At 31.7% G+C, this 14,583-nt stretch overlaps 2 protein-coding genes across 2 annotated transcripts; both read right to left on the reverse strand.

The window, feature by feature from the left end:
- Window positions 1-1,436: 1,436 nt before the first annotated feature.
- On the reverse strand, window positions 1,437-5,212 carry LOC123889142 (laccase-17-like). The gene is made up of 6 exons (XM_045938364.1): window positions 5,009-5,212; window positions 4,734-4,885; window positions 4,398-4,642; window positions 4,162-4,290; window positions 2,826-3,788; window positions 1,437-1,838 (listed from the first exon to the last, which is right to left on the reverse strand). The coding sequence occupies exons 1-6, from the start codon at window positions 5,132-5,134 to the stop codon at window positions 1,708-1,710; spliced, it is 1,746 nt and encodes a 581-aa protein (XP_045794320.1). The 5' UTR covers window positions 5,135-5,212; the 3' UTR covers window positions 1,437-1,707.
- Window positions 5,213-9,549: 4,337 nt separating this feature from the next.
- LOC123889143 (aspartic proteinase PCS1) lies at window positions 9,550-11,964 on the reverse strand. The gene has a single exon (XM_045938365.1). The coding sequence runs from the start codon at window positions 11,477-11,479 to the stop codon at window positions 10,169-10,171; it is 1,311 nt and encodes a 436-aa protein (XP_045794321.1). The 5' UTR covers window positions 11,480-11,964; the 3' UTR covers window positions 9,550-10,168.
- Window positions 11,965-14,583: the final 2,619 nt, after the last annotated feature.

Here is a 14,583-nt window from a genome sequence, read left to right on the forward strand (position 1 = left end):
TTCTTGAGAAATTAAAACTTTTTTAGTGAAAAATTTGAGTTATTTTCAAGTGTGGGAAAATTTGTCATAAATGAAAGATAGCCATGAAATAATGCAGAGAAAAAGGAAATAAATCGCTTCCGGTTCGCATAGTTTCATATTGTTTTGATCTAGTTAGTCTAATTCTCTTGAAATTGAACGCAACTAAATATACGAAGAAATTGAAGTCTTTCTCAATCCTACTGAGGTCATCATCTTCAAGACTTTAAACTTAGTAAAAAGGCAATGGGACGTAAGAATTAGGCGTTATGATCGTATTCCTTGTTAATTATGTTACTGACTTTAGCGGGTGAAGAATGCATACATACACACCACTTTGGGTGAAAAATGAATACTATGAATGATGTCATTACATCATATTGTAAAGTGGAAAGTTTTAAGCTAAACGTGGATTCCAAGATCACCAACAGAGGGGAAGTTTTACACACTACGGGTTCGTTTGGTTAAGTGGAAAAAAATGGAAGGAAATAAAATTACAGAAATCGATGGATAAACCAAACAAAGCCGTAACATGTACAAATAGCTGAATGAAGCAAAAGATTTGTAGGCCACGATCTCTAGTCAATCAGGATGACACTTGCCTATAAATAATAAAGTTGTACTCAATTTTGCAAAAGTTTAATCCCACTTATTTTGGCTAAATCAATATGCATGTCAACAATAACTCACATATCACGTTAGCAAAGCAATGCACACGACATACTGACGTGACATTTAAGTCATTGTTCACGTATGCATTGACTTGTGCATAGTTAATTTTTTAAAAATTAAAAATTATAAAAATTAAAAATAAAAAATTGGATGGTTAGTTTGAGACCGAACTTGTTATGAAACTATTCCATTTGACTTGTGATGGTAGTCACATGTCAAAATATCCATCTTAGATCATTTTAATGATTGTTGGTCTTCTTCATCAGTCAAAAACAAAAAAGGATCGTCTTCTTCTTCTAGAGAATATCTAATTTAAGTCATGATTCATAGTTTCTAAAATTTTTGTATATGGGTTTATGACACACCCACTACTATTCCCCATTATCTTCTTTATTCCCCAAAATTTGTTGGTTATTTCTCTTTTTGTCCTTTTCCTTTTTTCATACAAATATAGTTAAAAGAAGGATATGAATATGACTTGTGATCTTGTTAAAATAATAAATAAATAAGACTTGTGATAATTGTATGTACACTTGAGGACAATAGTAAGATACTGAGTTCAAATCTCCCGAGAACAGTTGTAAAATGATTATTAGTATTTTTTATTAATACAATTTTTCTCTTATTTTGGGTTTTTCTTAAAAAAAATTGTTGTTTTATGTTAAAAGATAAATTTGGAAGATCAGAATAAATTTTTAAAAAATAAACAATCACTAAAATATATTTGAACCTAAATACAAAATGAGTAACTGAAAACTGAAACCTCCATAAAACTCTCCCACTCATAACTTTTTAAATGAGTGTGACCATACAACAAGAACCAAAACAATCACTACAATGAAATTGTCCAAAACTTTCCCACTCCTATGAAACATACTACTAATAATAATAAAATAATAAAATAAAAAAAAAACAAAGAATGTAGACAAAACTAAATCCAGAAAGCAGAATCAAATCCAATTCTAGCTAATCCAAAAATTGGACACATAGAAAAGTATCATAATGGTCTAAATCTTTTCAACATGTTGGAAGATCAGAAGGTGGAGGTGGCAGCTTCTGATTGTGCAGTTTTCCATCTTGAACAATCCATGCCATTTTCAAGCCCCAACTTGTATGTACTTCAAGATGGCAATGCATGAACCATACACCTATTCATGTATCATTAACAAAATATTCATGTCAAAAACACCAACAACACTAAGTTATCATACCCAAAATTCAAATTATGTAAATTTGGATTTGTTAACTCTTAATTAGTGTATTGGATGAGTCAAAAAAAAAGTTGTGTATTAGATCATTTTGATACTCTAAAGTTATACTTAATATTAAATTAGACATTTTTAAAGTAGTTTTTCAATGTTATGATTTTTAAAGTTTCATGAAATTTCTTTAGTATTTTTCTATTTCTATAACCAAATATTTAAATATGATTTAATCAAGTAGTTAATAAGCTTTAAGGATCAATAAATTAGAAGTACTCAAGCTTAACTCCTGATTCAACTATTTTTTTTTTTTTATCAATTTATTTACGGTCGAATTTTTAATTGTTAAGACCCATTTTCTCTGCCGGAGAGAAAAGGAAAAACAAGATATTTAATATTTTTTTCTTAAATCGGATATCTGCGTGCAACTCTGCAGAGACTAATTTTTCGAGTCTTGTGGAACTCAAATAGATGGCAAACTCGCTAAATATTTTAATGTTGCTGCATTTCCAAATTAGAGATTGAACCAAGAATTTTGGTTAAGCTAAAAGAGACCAGTGTCATCTCATAAAAGCATATGAGATGGCTATTTTTTTTATCAATTTATTTACTTAACAGTCGAATTTTTAATTGTTAACACCCATTTTCTCTGCCGGAGAGAAAAGGAAAAACAAGATATTTAATATTTTTTTTTCTTAAATTGGATATCTGCGTGCAACTCTGCAGAGACTAATTCCTCGAGTCTTGTGGGACTCAAATAGGTGGCAAACTCGCTAAATATTTTAACGTTGCTGCATTTCCAAGTTAGAGATTGAACCAAGGATTTTGGTTAAGCTAAAAGAAACCAGTGTCATCTCATAAAAGAATATGATATGATGTGAAACATATAATTTGATTAAAAAGATTGACTTTAGTATTTTAAATGCTACCCACCTGGATTATCTGCAAGGAATCTCAAAGCAACCCAACCACCAGATGGGACACCAGCAGTGTTCCTTTCAACAGGATCAACCAAATTGAACTTAGAAGGATCATTTTTAGGGTCAAAATTTCCATTTCCTTGACCAACAATAAAGAAATTAAATCCATGAAGATGCAATGGATGACTCTCAGCTCCAATAATATTTGTATCTTGCAAAACCAACTCAACTTTGGCATTGTATGGTAACACAACAACCTTAGTTCCACTAGTTACCATCATGTTCTTTGGTGATGTACCAGTGTAGTTGAATTTATGAGGTGGATTAGTAGGAAAGTCAGTAGTGAAAATTCCTTTAGATTTGTTGAAAAAATGAGCTTGAAGTAAAGCAGTGTTTGGCATAACAAATGAAACATTATTAATCGCTGCTGCTACTCTTGTGTTATTTGGTCCTTGACATTGTTGGTTTTTTGAACATTGACTTATTCCTAAACCAACAGTGAAATAAAAGTGTCGATCAACAGTTTTCGGAACTTTTGCTGGGAATTTCTTGTTGGCTAAGCTATGAAATTTTTTGTTGAAGTTCATTGCAAAGATAGTGTCATTGAATTTAGGAAGTTTTGGTCTAAAAAGAGTATGGTTTTTTGATTTAGTGTTTGAAAGTGAGTGTTTCTTGTACTCCAAGAAACCAATCGCTGTTGTGTTGTCAAAAGATGCTGGACCTGTAGCATAAGGTCTTGAAGCTATGACAAATTTTGCATTTGGGGTTTTGGATTTGGTTTTGAGAAGGACATTGGTTGTTTGACCTGGTGTGATGAGAACAATGTTGGTTCTAAATGGCTTTACATATACTGCATCGGCTTCGACAACATGGAGGGTGTGATTAGCAATGCTAAAGAACATTTCATCATTGAGTGCAGCATTGATTATTCTAAGTAGATATGTTTTTCCTGGTTCAACCTTGAGCTTGAAGGTATCTGCAAAAATAGACAAATTTAACAACTTTATTGAATCAACTAATCAATAATCACATAAAGGGTCTATTTGTACTTATTTGAACTTATCTGCTGACATATATTGTAAGTGTTTGAAAGAGCTTATGGAAACAACTTATGATATGTCCATAAGCTGTTTTCAACTTATTTCCAAAATATCTCTAAGATAGCTTATGAATACAGCTTATATGAAATTTGTTTGAATTTATTGTATCTTTTGCTATAGAAATAACTTATGATAAACGCTTAATTAGGCTATTTATACATAAAGATCAATAGTCTAGAATGGACTATGTTTGTGCTTTTCGGTTGTTTATATTTATACTATAAGCACTTAATTAAGTTGTTTTCTTACCTTTAGCTGCACAGTTGTGGAGAGGACCTGGAAGGCCATTGAGAGTGTGAGCATCTGAGTTATTAGGTGCCAATCCTGTTTGTATAGCTTGATTTATAATTGCTTCTGTGTCTGCTTTCCACCACTCCCCTGCCATGTTATTAAACTACTAATTTAGCAAATAAAAAATGTGCACTTTTTAATGTGTTAAGTTTATATTAAAATTTTGTGACATAGTTTGAATGGTCTCAACTTACCTAATATAATGGGGATTTCTTTGTAGGGATGAGGAAATGGGTAAGGCACATGTCTTTTGGGAAGAATGACAATAGGACCATGAAGAGTAGATCTAAGCCATGAGATATGTGCATGCCACCACAATGTTCCTCTTTGGCCTATAATTGTGAAGTTGTAAACAAAACTTTGGCCTGCCTGAATTGGACATTGTGTTATATATGCAGGTCCATCTGCCCAACCACTTCTTAGTTGGCGAATTCCGTGCCTAAAATAATTAATCAAATTTTAAGTATGCATCGACAATGTACACGTATTTTAAAAAATTATACAGATTCGTGAGTCTAATTGTATAATACCAATGAATGGAAACATTGTTCTGAACGTGATTAACCACTTTAATTACGACTCTGTCGCCTTCTCTTGCAATGATTCTAGGACCCGGAAATTGTCCATTGACAGTTACAATGCTCTTTGTTTGACAAAGTCTTGTGACATTTTGCAATTTGATCTGCACAAATGAAAATGAAAAAAAGAAAGAAAAAGATATCATTAATAACAACCAAATTGAAATGAATGCATCTATTTGTCACAAAAAATAAATTATCATGATAATGAAATGCAATACACATACATTAAACTTATAATGCCTTGTTCTAACATGTTTTGCATGTGCTAGCTCTGGCAATATCCACAAAGCACATAACACAATCAACATTGCTCTCATGAAACTTGACATGTTGAGATAAACAAAACCCATTTCCTCTTTTCTCTTTCAATCCTTTTTTAAGCTCTTTAACTATAGAAAGTGAGGTTATTGTTTTTTGATTTGGATGGAGAAAACAACATAGTGATGTAGCTTATATAGTAAAGATTTGATTAGTGTAATTAGATAATTAGGTGATTGAAAAAATGAATTAGTGTGATTAGATAATTAGGTGATTGAAAATGAGATATTACAAACTTGGTATAACTTGTGCAATAATGTTCCAAGCTTTTTCCATGCCACTTGCTTAAGAGCAATAGAGTATTTTTCAAGCTAGATTTCATATTTTGTAACATCCTCTAACTATAACATCATTTTCCAAAATGACCCTTTCTAAGACAAATTATTTACCTCAACAATTAATTAGTGATGACAATTAATTTGTAACTTTAAAGTAGCAAATCTAGGTAACTTTTTATAGATAATGAAATGGTTGTGCAATTTTGTGTTGTTGTGACATTGGAACATATTAGTTAATATGATTTAATAATAATAGATGAAGGGTCAATTTGGTCAAATCATATTAATATTATCCAATGGTAATATTTTGTATATATGGAATGAGAAATAAAAATATAAAATGAATGTTGATAGATGAAAGGGATGTTAGATGGACTTGGTTGCAAGGTAAACTTCACACATCTACCGTTAATACTTGCTAATAAAGGAAGAAAAGGAGATTAGTTGCATGTTCACAACCACTGTTTAGTTAGCAATGTCGTTTGTTAATTAATTTAATATTAATATTATAAAAATTCTAACAGCTTTTGATGTTAAGTGAAAGAACATTTCCCAGTTGGGAAAAAGCTCAATATTATTTTATAGGCTATAAGTATAATTTATTTTTTGTGCAAAGGGATTAAAGCATTTGTTTCCATCTATATACTCATTTCAAAAATGACCGTATTAGTTTTACTATACTCCATTTTTTTTTTCTTTGGCATATTAACAGAGGCGGAACTGGGTGGCTACGGCCACCCCCGAAAAAATAATAAATTACTAGTATATCCTTGGCAGTTATATAAAAGATTTTTTTTTCCAAAATATATCCCTGGACTCCTTAAATTTCTGGTAATATCCCCCTCCCCAACTTTTTTCCCGTAATATCCCTCTCAGAAGACAGAAACTGGCGTCGGGGGAGGGAGTAGCGACATTCAGAATGTCGCCATTGGAGAAGGGATAGCAACAATGGCAGTGTCGCCATTGGACCAGGCTTTTTTTTTTCGTTTTCAGGGATTAAAATTAGCAACATTATGTACCAAAATATTCATGGAACTTCAACAACAGAGGTAGCAGTTAAATTTGATTGCAGTCCAACAAATCCATGCACTGGAATATGCTTAGAAGATGTGATGCTTACATATGAAAACCAACATGGTGAATCATTATCATTATATAACAATGCATTAGTTCAACCCAACAATTGTGCAGTTAATCTGAATAATTTTCATGATTTGAATTTAGCACAGTTTATTCACAACAATTCTGCATTTTTTTTTTCTTTCAGATTTTTGTCACTCACTCATCAATTGAATTCATTGATGGATTGAAAAAAAAAAGTTTATTTCGTTCTATTTGTGTTTGTGTCTTGTGTTGCGAGTGATTTGCACATTGAAGCAAAACTCTTCTTGAAGCTCGAAGCATTGCAAAAGGTTTCCATAATATTTTTAATTAAAGGATCATGTTAAGGAATAATATACAGGGAAATTTTATGTTGCAACCAATTTTTAGACTTTTTTTTTCACCATCAGCCACTGGATCGCCTAATCTGTTTCGAATGTCAGTTCTGGCATCAAATGAATTCAACTTCCTCCTGATTGCAGTTACGACAAACCGTAGTCTTTCCTACCACCACTGAACCAACTAACGATTGTTTAAGCAATTTTTAGACTTTGGATGAAATGATTATACAACTTCCAAGATATTACTATCTCTATTTTCAACATAAGATTCTCTTAATTGAATTTTTTATGTCCCCTCCCTTTAAAATTTTCAAGGGCATTGTTGTGAATTCGTCGAAAAATCACACCAATGCGAAATTTGATGAGTGAATCAAATTAATCAAGCAATTAGTATATAAAATAGATAGAGATGATGATAATCAAATAATTCATAGAACAATAACCAAGCGAAGGAGAAAAGAACACAATCGTTTGTTTACCCAACAATTCGATCAAAACAACATACTCTAGGGGAGAGAGCAGCCCCTCCGTTTTCCTATAATGAAAGAGTCATCTTACAAGAAATTCTCAATTGGGTCACAAGAATTAATCCTAATTCTACTCAATTCCTGGATCTCAAAAGTCCGCTACTTAAGTAGCAAACTAGTAAAAATCTGCTACTTAAGTAGAGAACTGGTAAAAATCCGCTACTTAAGTAGCGAAATAGTAAAATCGAAAATGCGTAGAACGCGTGAGTAGCCAGTAGGATGGGAAAAGGAAATCTCTTACCATAAAATTAAAACTTTGAGGGGCCCATGAATTGGAGGTCTAACTCTAAGTAGGGTATTGGTTCTGCGGTGGACGGACTTGATTTTGACAAAATTGAGTTTGACATAATTTATTTTGATAGAATTGAGTTTGATAGAATTGATTTATATGTTTGAATATATTTATGCTAAAGTGAGTTGAACAAATAATTTGAGTTAAAAGTCAATCCTAGAATTAGAAGCTACAATTTCTAACTTCAAGTAGAATCAATTCTAGAGGCAGAATCAATTCTACTTTGGAGAAACCGAACAAGGCAGAATCAATTCTACACATCTTGAATCAATTATGACTGCTCCAGACTTGAAACCAAACATACACTAAAAGGTGCAATAATGCACCCCTCTAGGCCAACCGTGCTCTAATTTAACCAATACTTTAGATTATCCTAGCCTCTTTCCCCTGATAATCAAAGGGATATGCTTTTTATTACAAATTATTGACAATCTTCATGGTTGCGCTGATGTATATTAGTTTGGATTTTTTTTCCTTTTGAGAAAAAATTAGTTTGGAGTTAGTTTTTTAGAAAAATTAGTTTGGAGTTAGTTTTTTAGAAAAATTAGTTTGGAGTTAGTTATTTGTTTGTTTTCTTGTCAAGGGACTGATGCTTGTGTTGTTGGAGTGAGAACTATGTAACGTTTTTCGTTTAACTTATATCAAGTACTTTAAATATATAGGGTTATGCTAAGTAGTACCTTTGAGATACTAATCAAGAAAACCAAAAAAAGTAAGGTTTTTATCAAAAAAAACATTTTTTATATTTTAAAAAGATAGATTAGACAAGTTGAAGATAATTTTATCCTTAACTAGTGCCATAGAACATTAATTAGCATTTTCCAAAAAAGCAAGAGAAAGTGAAAGAAGAACACAAGAAAAGAAGAAAGGAGTTTATGGGTTGAGAGTATGCTTCATCTAATGTCCATCTCTTTTTTTTCTTTTTTTTATATAAGCACAATATATGAATTATAAGGAGTACAAGATATACTCAATCCTTACAATTCGATAATAATCTCATTAGATGTTTTGTTAACAAGCTAAGGGATCATTACACCATTCAAAAAAAAGATACATTAACATTACCCCCTATATTGCCTATAAATCAAAACCAAGAAATATAAATAATTTGATCAACCAAGAAAGATACATTTGGAGAACCTCCTCTAAATATAATGTTGTTGCGCATACGCCAAATATACCACGTTATCGCAAGTCAAATAAAGTGACTGAACTTGGTTCTATGTTTTCCTTAATGTCCATGTCTCTAATGGTGAGTAATTCCCCCTGTTTATTTTTGCTTGCATGGTGTTTTGGATTTGTTGGGGGTGGTTAGGGTTGATGTTTGATCATCAAATTTGAGGTAATAACAAAATGGCTTAAATATGGGAAAACAACCATATTAATTCCTTAATGTGCAATTTATTGTTATTCTGGTCATTGATTGAAGAAAAAAATATAAATTAGTTACTGACTCAGCAATTCATTAATCATTTTGCTCCATGATATTAAAATTGGCCATTAACTTTACAAAAAAACTGATGTGACTTTTTTTAGGGGCACGTGACGTGCTGAATAGGCATTAGTTGGACGAGAGGCTTGTATGGCCAGAGACTAAAATGACAAGAGTTTTTCAAGGTAGTTTATGAGAAAACGTCTTATAAAAATACAATTTTTGTCGGTGAAAACTTATGAATTAACACAAAAATTATTTATTTATATAAATTATTTTCATAAGTTAAAAAATAATCCAAATAGGTCCTAATTGTTTCCTATCAAACCACCTACATAGACTACATATTTGATCTTTTCGTGCAAATTTTTTTTTCTATGAATAAGTACATTTTCAAAACAAAGAATGTATTGCAATTTGCCAATTTCATTTATTTGAATATTGAAATATAGCAATTTCCGGTTTATTCGTTTTTTTCTTCAAATAATAACAACATATTTAATTTGATGTATGAACCATGAGCTGATCATTAATAATCTTCAGTTCTTATCCATAAACTCTCTCAAAAGTTAACTCCTAATTTCACTTGTATCATGAACCTCTCATTAAAATTGCATGAAGGTTTAGAGATGTAAATATATTTATTTGTAAATATTTTTTAAGTTTAAGGTCTTTTCTACTATTTTAAAGTGTGATACTATCTCTTTATTCTAAATTTTTTCTATAAAAAAAATGCACGAAAGAAATGGACCACCTCCAAAAATTGAATGATCTTTAATTGATGTTTTTTCTTTAGGCCCCTCATGGTTCTTTTTCCTCCTTGAAATTTACTTTTTTGCTCTTCAATAAAAATTTTGGTTGCTACGAACTGAAATTTTTTTGCCTTGAAAAAAAAATTTGGTTTCTGTTAACCGAATTTTTCCTGAATTTGAACTAGAAAAAACTTCGGTTTACAGAAACCGAAGTTTTTAGCAAGGGCAAAATTAGAATATTTGGGGTATAAAAGATACATGGGAGACCTAGAGAGAAAACATCTCTTAATTTCTTTAAATTTGTTTAATTGTGACCACACCTCAATCAAGTATGTAGGCCTAACTATCCCAAGCCCAACACTTTTTGGCTCACCAAATCACAACGTACATGAGCCAATCCAATCCTAGATTTCACAAGATCAAATTCCATCCACATATTTTGTTGTTGATGATGTCCAATGATGAATGACTCTACACCTAGTAGATCTGAGTTCCCAAATGTGAAGCAATACACCGAATCATTCCCTACGACTCGACCAGGTACTCGATATAAAAGTTGTTCGCCCGAAACCCTCATCTCAGCTCCATCGAAAACCAAACTAACACTCGGAATCTCGGGTAATTTTGATTGGTTCAATGGAACCCGAAAACAAAGATCCATTCCTACTTCAAATGCAAAATTTGGATCGTCCAACACTCGTAATGTACTATTTGTTTGATTAAGAAACTCTTCTTTCAATGCACTATAAACAGGCCCAAGTAAAAATGTAAATTGAGTACCCAAATCAAACATAGTTTGGCCCGCTCCAGTATGATCTGGAACGAGCACACTTTCTGACAAATTAAGTGATTTATTCGAAACCCTAATTTCCATGAGTCGGATCGTATACGCAGCCCGATCAAAATAAGGTAAAGGAGTGGATATTTGAACTAAAGGAGTATAATTCAACGACCCAGTCCACGAGAAATTGGATCCTCCGAGAAGTAAAATACCTGAGAAATCCGAACCCGATATACAATACGAGAATTTGGGTATCTTGAGCTGAGAAACAAATGAAAGTGACCCGAGATTCATACCCATTAACCCGGTTGCATTGGCATCTCCATCGGAGTTTGTGCTAATGCTCGATTCCATACACCCGAATACAATACCCGGGTTATCGGATCCTCCAAACCCAAATGTATCAAAAGCAAGGTTCCCTTCAGAGGAAGAAAAATCTGCATATGATAGAGTAGCATGGCAGAGATTATTTGAGTCACATGAAGCGGGTATGGGAAAATCTCGGGTTCGGGTCGTGCAAGTAGTTGAAGAACAAGGAACTGGCTTATAGGAAGAAGAAAAATTCGGGTTAAAAAACGGGTCAGGTGAAACCCGGTTTGTTGTATTGTTACAATGAAGCCATGAAAGTTCACTTCCTGTGTCAATTACTAATGACACGTTTTGTGGGGGGGTGCCAACAGTAATTGAAACTGTAAGACTAACATTGTGATGAAAACGAAGCTTGTTTGGTGGTCTTGGAAGATACCCAGATGGAATAACTTGTGATTTGAGTGGTAAAGTTAGCATTTTTGTTTGTGTTATGAGTGGTAGAGTTTGTAGAATGATGAAACTGAGAATTTTGAGAAATGGGTTTGTGAAAATGGTGCATCTCATTATGGTTTTTGAATGATGTTGCAAATGTGTGTAACAATGTTTTGGTTTTGGGTTTTGAGAGGAGTTAAATGATGGGTTGATTTTGAGTAATAGTTTAGAAAGTGTTGTAGATTTTGGGGACAAAGTAAAGTATATATATGAAAGACAAGGGAATTACTTGATGTTGTAATTACCTTATAAGACAGGTAAGAATATGTAATGTACAATGAAATGGGAGGTTCTGTTATACAAGAAAAAGATATGAGAAATAGTTGAGATGAGATCTAGTGAGGAAGGTACAACAACACTTTGGTTCTACCTTGGACCATTATTATTCTATGGTACCTAACTAACATAATTTTGTTGAATTTTTTCCTGTTTGGTATGTTATGTGTATGTTCATGTGTATCAATGTATGTATATGCTATAGTAGTATGTTAGATTTGGTTTCATTCAGGCAGCTGACATGTTTTTTTTTTCCTCGGTTGAACTCTGTTTTATTTTATGATGATGAAGTGATTTTTGAGGTAGCTTTATTTATAATAATAAGATAAGATGATGCTAACATGGTTTGAATGTTATACATGTTAGGCTGTCTATAGAAAGACGAATAAGAAAATAATGTCAGCATTGTGGCATTAGAGCATTGGAAGGCTATGCTCAATTCTATCATATTAATTATAGCAAACAGTTTATTAACCAACAATCAAGGCACAAGAAGGGCCAAGAGAGGGGAAGGTATGTGTCACATTAGAAAAAGAAAAATATTTGAAAATGAGAGCATTACATTTATGTTTTACATTTTCATTTATTTACTATTATAATACTATCATTTATTTACATTTTTTTTTAATTTGTGTGAAATAATATACAGTGACACTCCCATGAGATGCAAGGACTACTTCCTTCAAGAGATCCATTACGATCCTAAAAGTAAATCAATCAAGAATACCTCAAAAGGAATTTCTTTTCAATCTTTGTTTACTTGAAAATGAGAGCATCAAATTTATGTTTTAATGTAACATTAGTTTTTTTTTTTTTCTTTCCATCCTATATGTTCATAACTCTCAACTTACTTGTCATATGTTTGCTTTAGCTTCCGCATCTCTTAAAATTGTGGAGAAAAACCATAGCAAAGTGAAGCTATGATTTGTAGTTTCTGTAAATCACAACATAATTTTTGACAGACACGCGTTTGTGTGGTGAAAAAGTCAAACCAAACATATACTAATATTCGTTGTACATTTATGGTTAATAAGATAATTTTTTAAACTATTATACTTTATCATTTATTTACATTTTTTTATTTGTGTTAAATAACATATAGTGACACTCACATTAAATGCAAGGATTACTTCCTTCAAGAGATCAATTACGACCCTAAAAGTAAATCAATCAAAATATATCAAAAGGAATTTCTTTTCAATCTTTGTTTATTTGATGAAACAAGTTAAATTGAAACTTAGTACATGTCTTATAAAAATTACAAAGGCTAGAATTTGCTAGATTTAAGGTAAATCTTAATTTGTTAAATGATTAATGAGGTCAATTTTAATCAATTTCATGTATGGTTTTATTTTTATTTTATTTTTTTACTAAGTGTATGGTTTTATGTTGAAATTTGACAGGTCTAAATAAATCAAATAATCAAGATTTAATCAGAATTAATCATTTTCTTTGATCCTATTTTATTTAAGGGTCCTTTGGTTTATAAAAATTACATGTGATGCAGATACATTTACAGAACTTTGTACCTTCTTCACATTGCTTACTGCCAGGTTGCAAAGTGCCATATTGCTTAATATAAAAGGGAATAATTGGAAAGAATATTATGATGATGGCAACACTTGTAACAAAGGCATTGCTTGAATATCAGCTTTTCTTGGTTGTTTGTTGTACATCTCAAGAAATTATTATTTAAAACAAGGTACTTAATGCTTTACTTGATCAGGAAATAGATTTTTGAAAAATGATTCTTCTTATTTGCCTTTATTATTAAATAAATGATCTTGCTAACTAGTGCTCCGGACAATAGTTAAGAAGCCAAAAAGAGAAATTAAAGAAAAAATGTGCATTGAAATTACCAAAATTTAGATTTTTGTTGTGTTGACTACACCATATCTAAGAAAAACTTTCTAAATTTAAATCTTTAACTAGTGCTCCGGAGGCACTATTTAACATTTGTCTTAAATAAATAAGAAAAGTATAGTCCTGTAAGATGTGTTATAGTTTGAACACGTGCATGTTTACTATTTCATTATATGGAAAAGTTAGTTTATCTCACTTTCACCTATCTTAATCTTAAATAGGTAAATGAGGAGCATGCATATGTAAGACATATATTTTGATGGTGTACAATTTAGCTTTTGGATATATTTATCCACACATTATAATATGATAAACCCTTAACACCTTTTCCCTCACATTCTCGATCGGAGCTCTACCTCCAAGCCATTGTTGGTTGTCAGATTTCTGCCACCAAGCCACCACCGCTCAATTGTTTATTTGTGGGGCTTTGGTAATTCACATTGGTATAATGGTGAAGCACCGATGACCGGTGGTGGCATGTTTAGAAGAGCTCTAGCAACCAACTGAGGTATGGTGGCGGAGTTTTGGTAATTGCAATACCTGATGGTAGAAAAATTGAATGAATATATCATGAGTGTACTGGGATATCAACTCCTGGTTCTCTACTAACACCTTACTTTAGAGTAAAATACCTTAAATCACAACTAATGGTGTCTCTGAAAATAAATTTGATACACTCATGCAATCATTATGTTGCGAGTTTGGACTGTGTGATTTTAATCGAACAATTAACATATTGACTTAGTTTCTAGATAGGGGTGTGCATGGTTTGGAAACCACACCACACCACATCTAATTGATGGTTTTGGTTCTAAACCAAAACCATTTCAATAACAAATCGGTTATTTTTTAAAACTAATTTGGATTTGGTTATTAACCGGATCGAACCAATTTATAACCGGTTTGTAATAAAATTTAAGTTATTCACATGATCCAATTTTAAATAGGTTTTTTACTTAAACTAATTTTTTTTATTAGTTGATTAAAAAAAATAGATTTATTAATTATTTTAAAAACATAATTTTTTATTAATTTTA

The sequence above is a fragment of the Trifolium pratense genome, linkage group LG6 (assembly GCF_020283565.1).
Source record: "Trifolium pratense cultivar HEN17-A07 linkage group LG6, ARS_RC_1.1, whole genome shotgun sequence".
Lineage (NCBI taxonomy): Eukaryota > Viridiplantae > Streptophyta > Magnoliopsida > Fabales > Fabaceae > Trifolium > Trifolium pratense.

What these genes read in the sequence shown, in the direction of transcription:
- LOC123889142 (XM_045938364.1), bottom strand. Translation starts at nt 5,134, where the DNA reads ATGGGTTTTGTTTATCTCAACATGTCAAGTTTCATGAGAGCAATGTTG. An exon ending in CAAGGCATTATAAGTTTAAT is followed by an intron (nt 4,886 to 5,008) that starts GTATGTGTATTG and finishes TCATTTGTGCAG; the next exon opens with ATCAAATTGCAAAATGTCAC. An exon ending in AGAAATCCCCATTATATTAG is followed by an intron (nt 4,291 to 4,397) that starts GTAAGTTGAGAC and finishes ATAACATGGCAG; the next exon opens with GGGAGTGGTGGAAAGCAGAC.
- LOC123889143 (XM_045938365.1), bottom strand. Translation starts at nt 11,479, where the DNA reads ATGAGATGCACCATTTTCACAAACCCATTTCTCAAAATTCTCAGTTTC.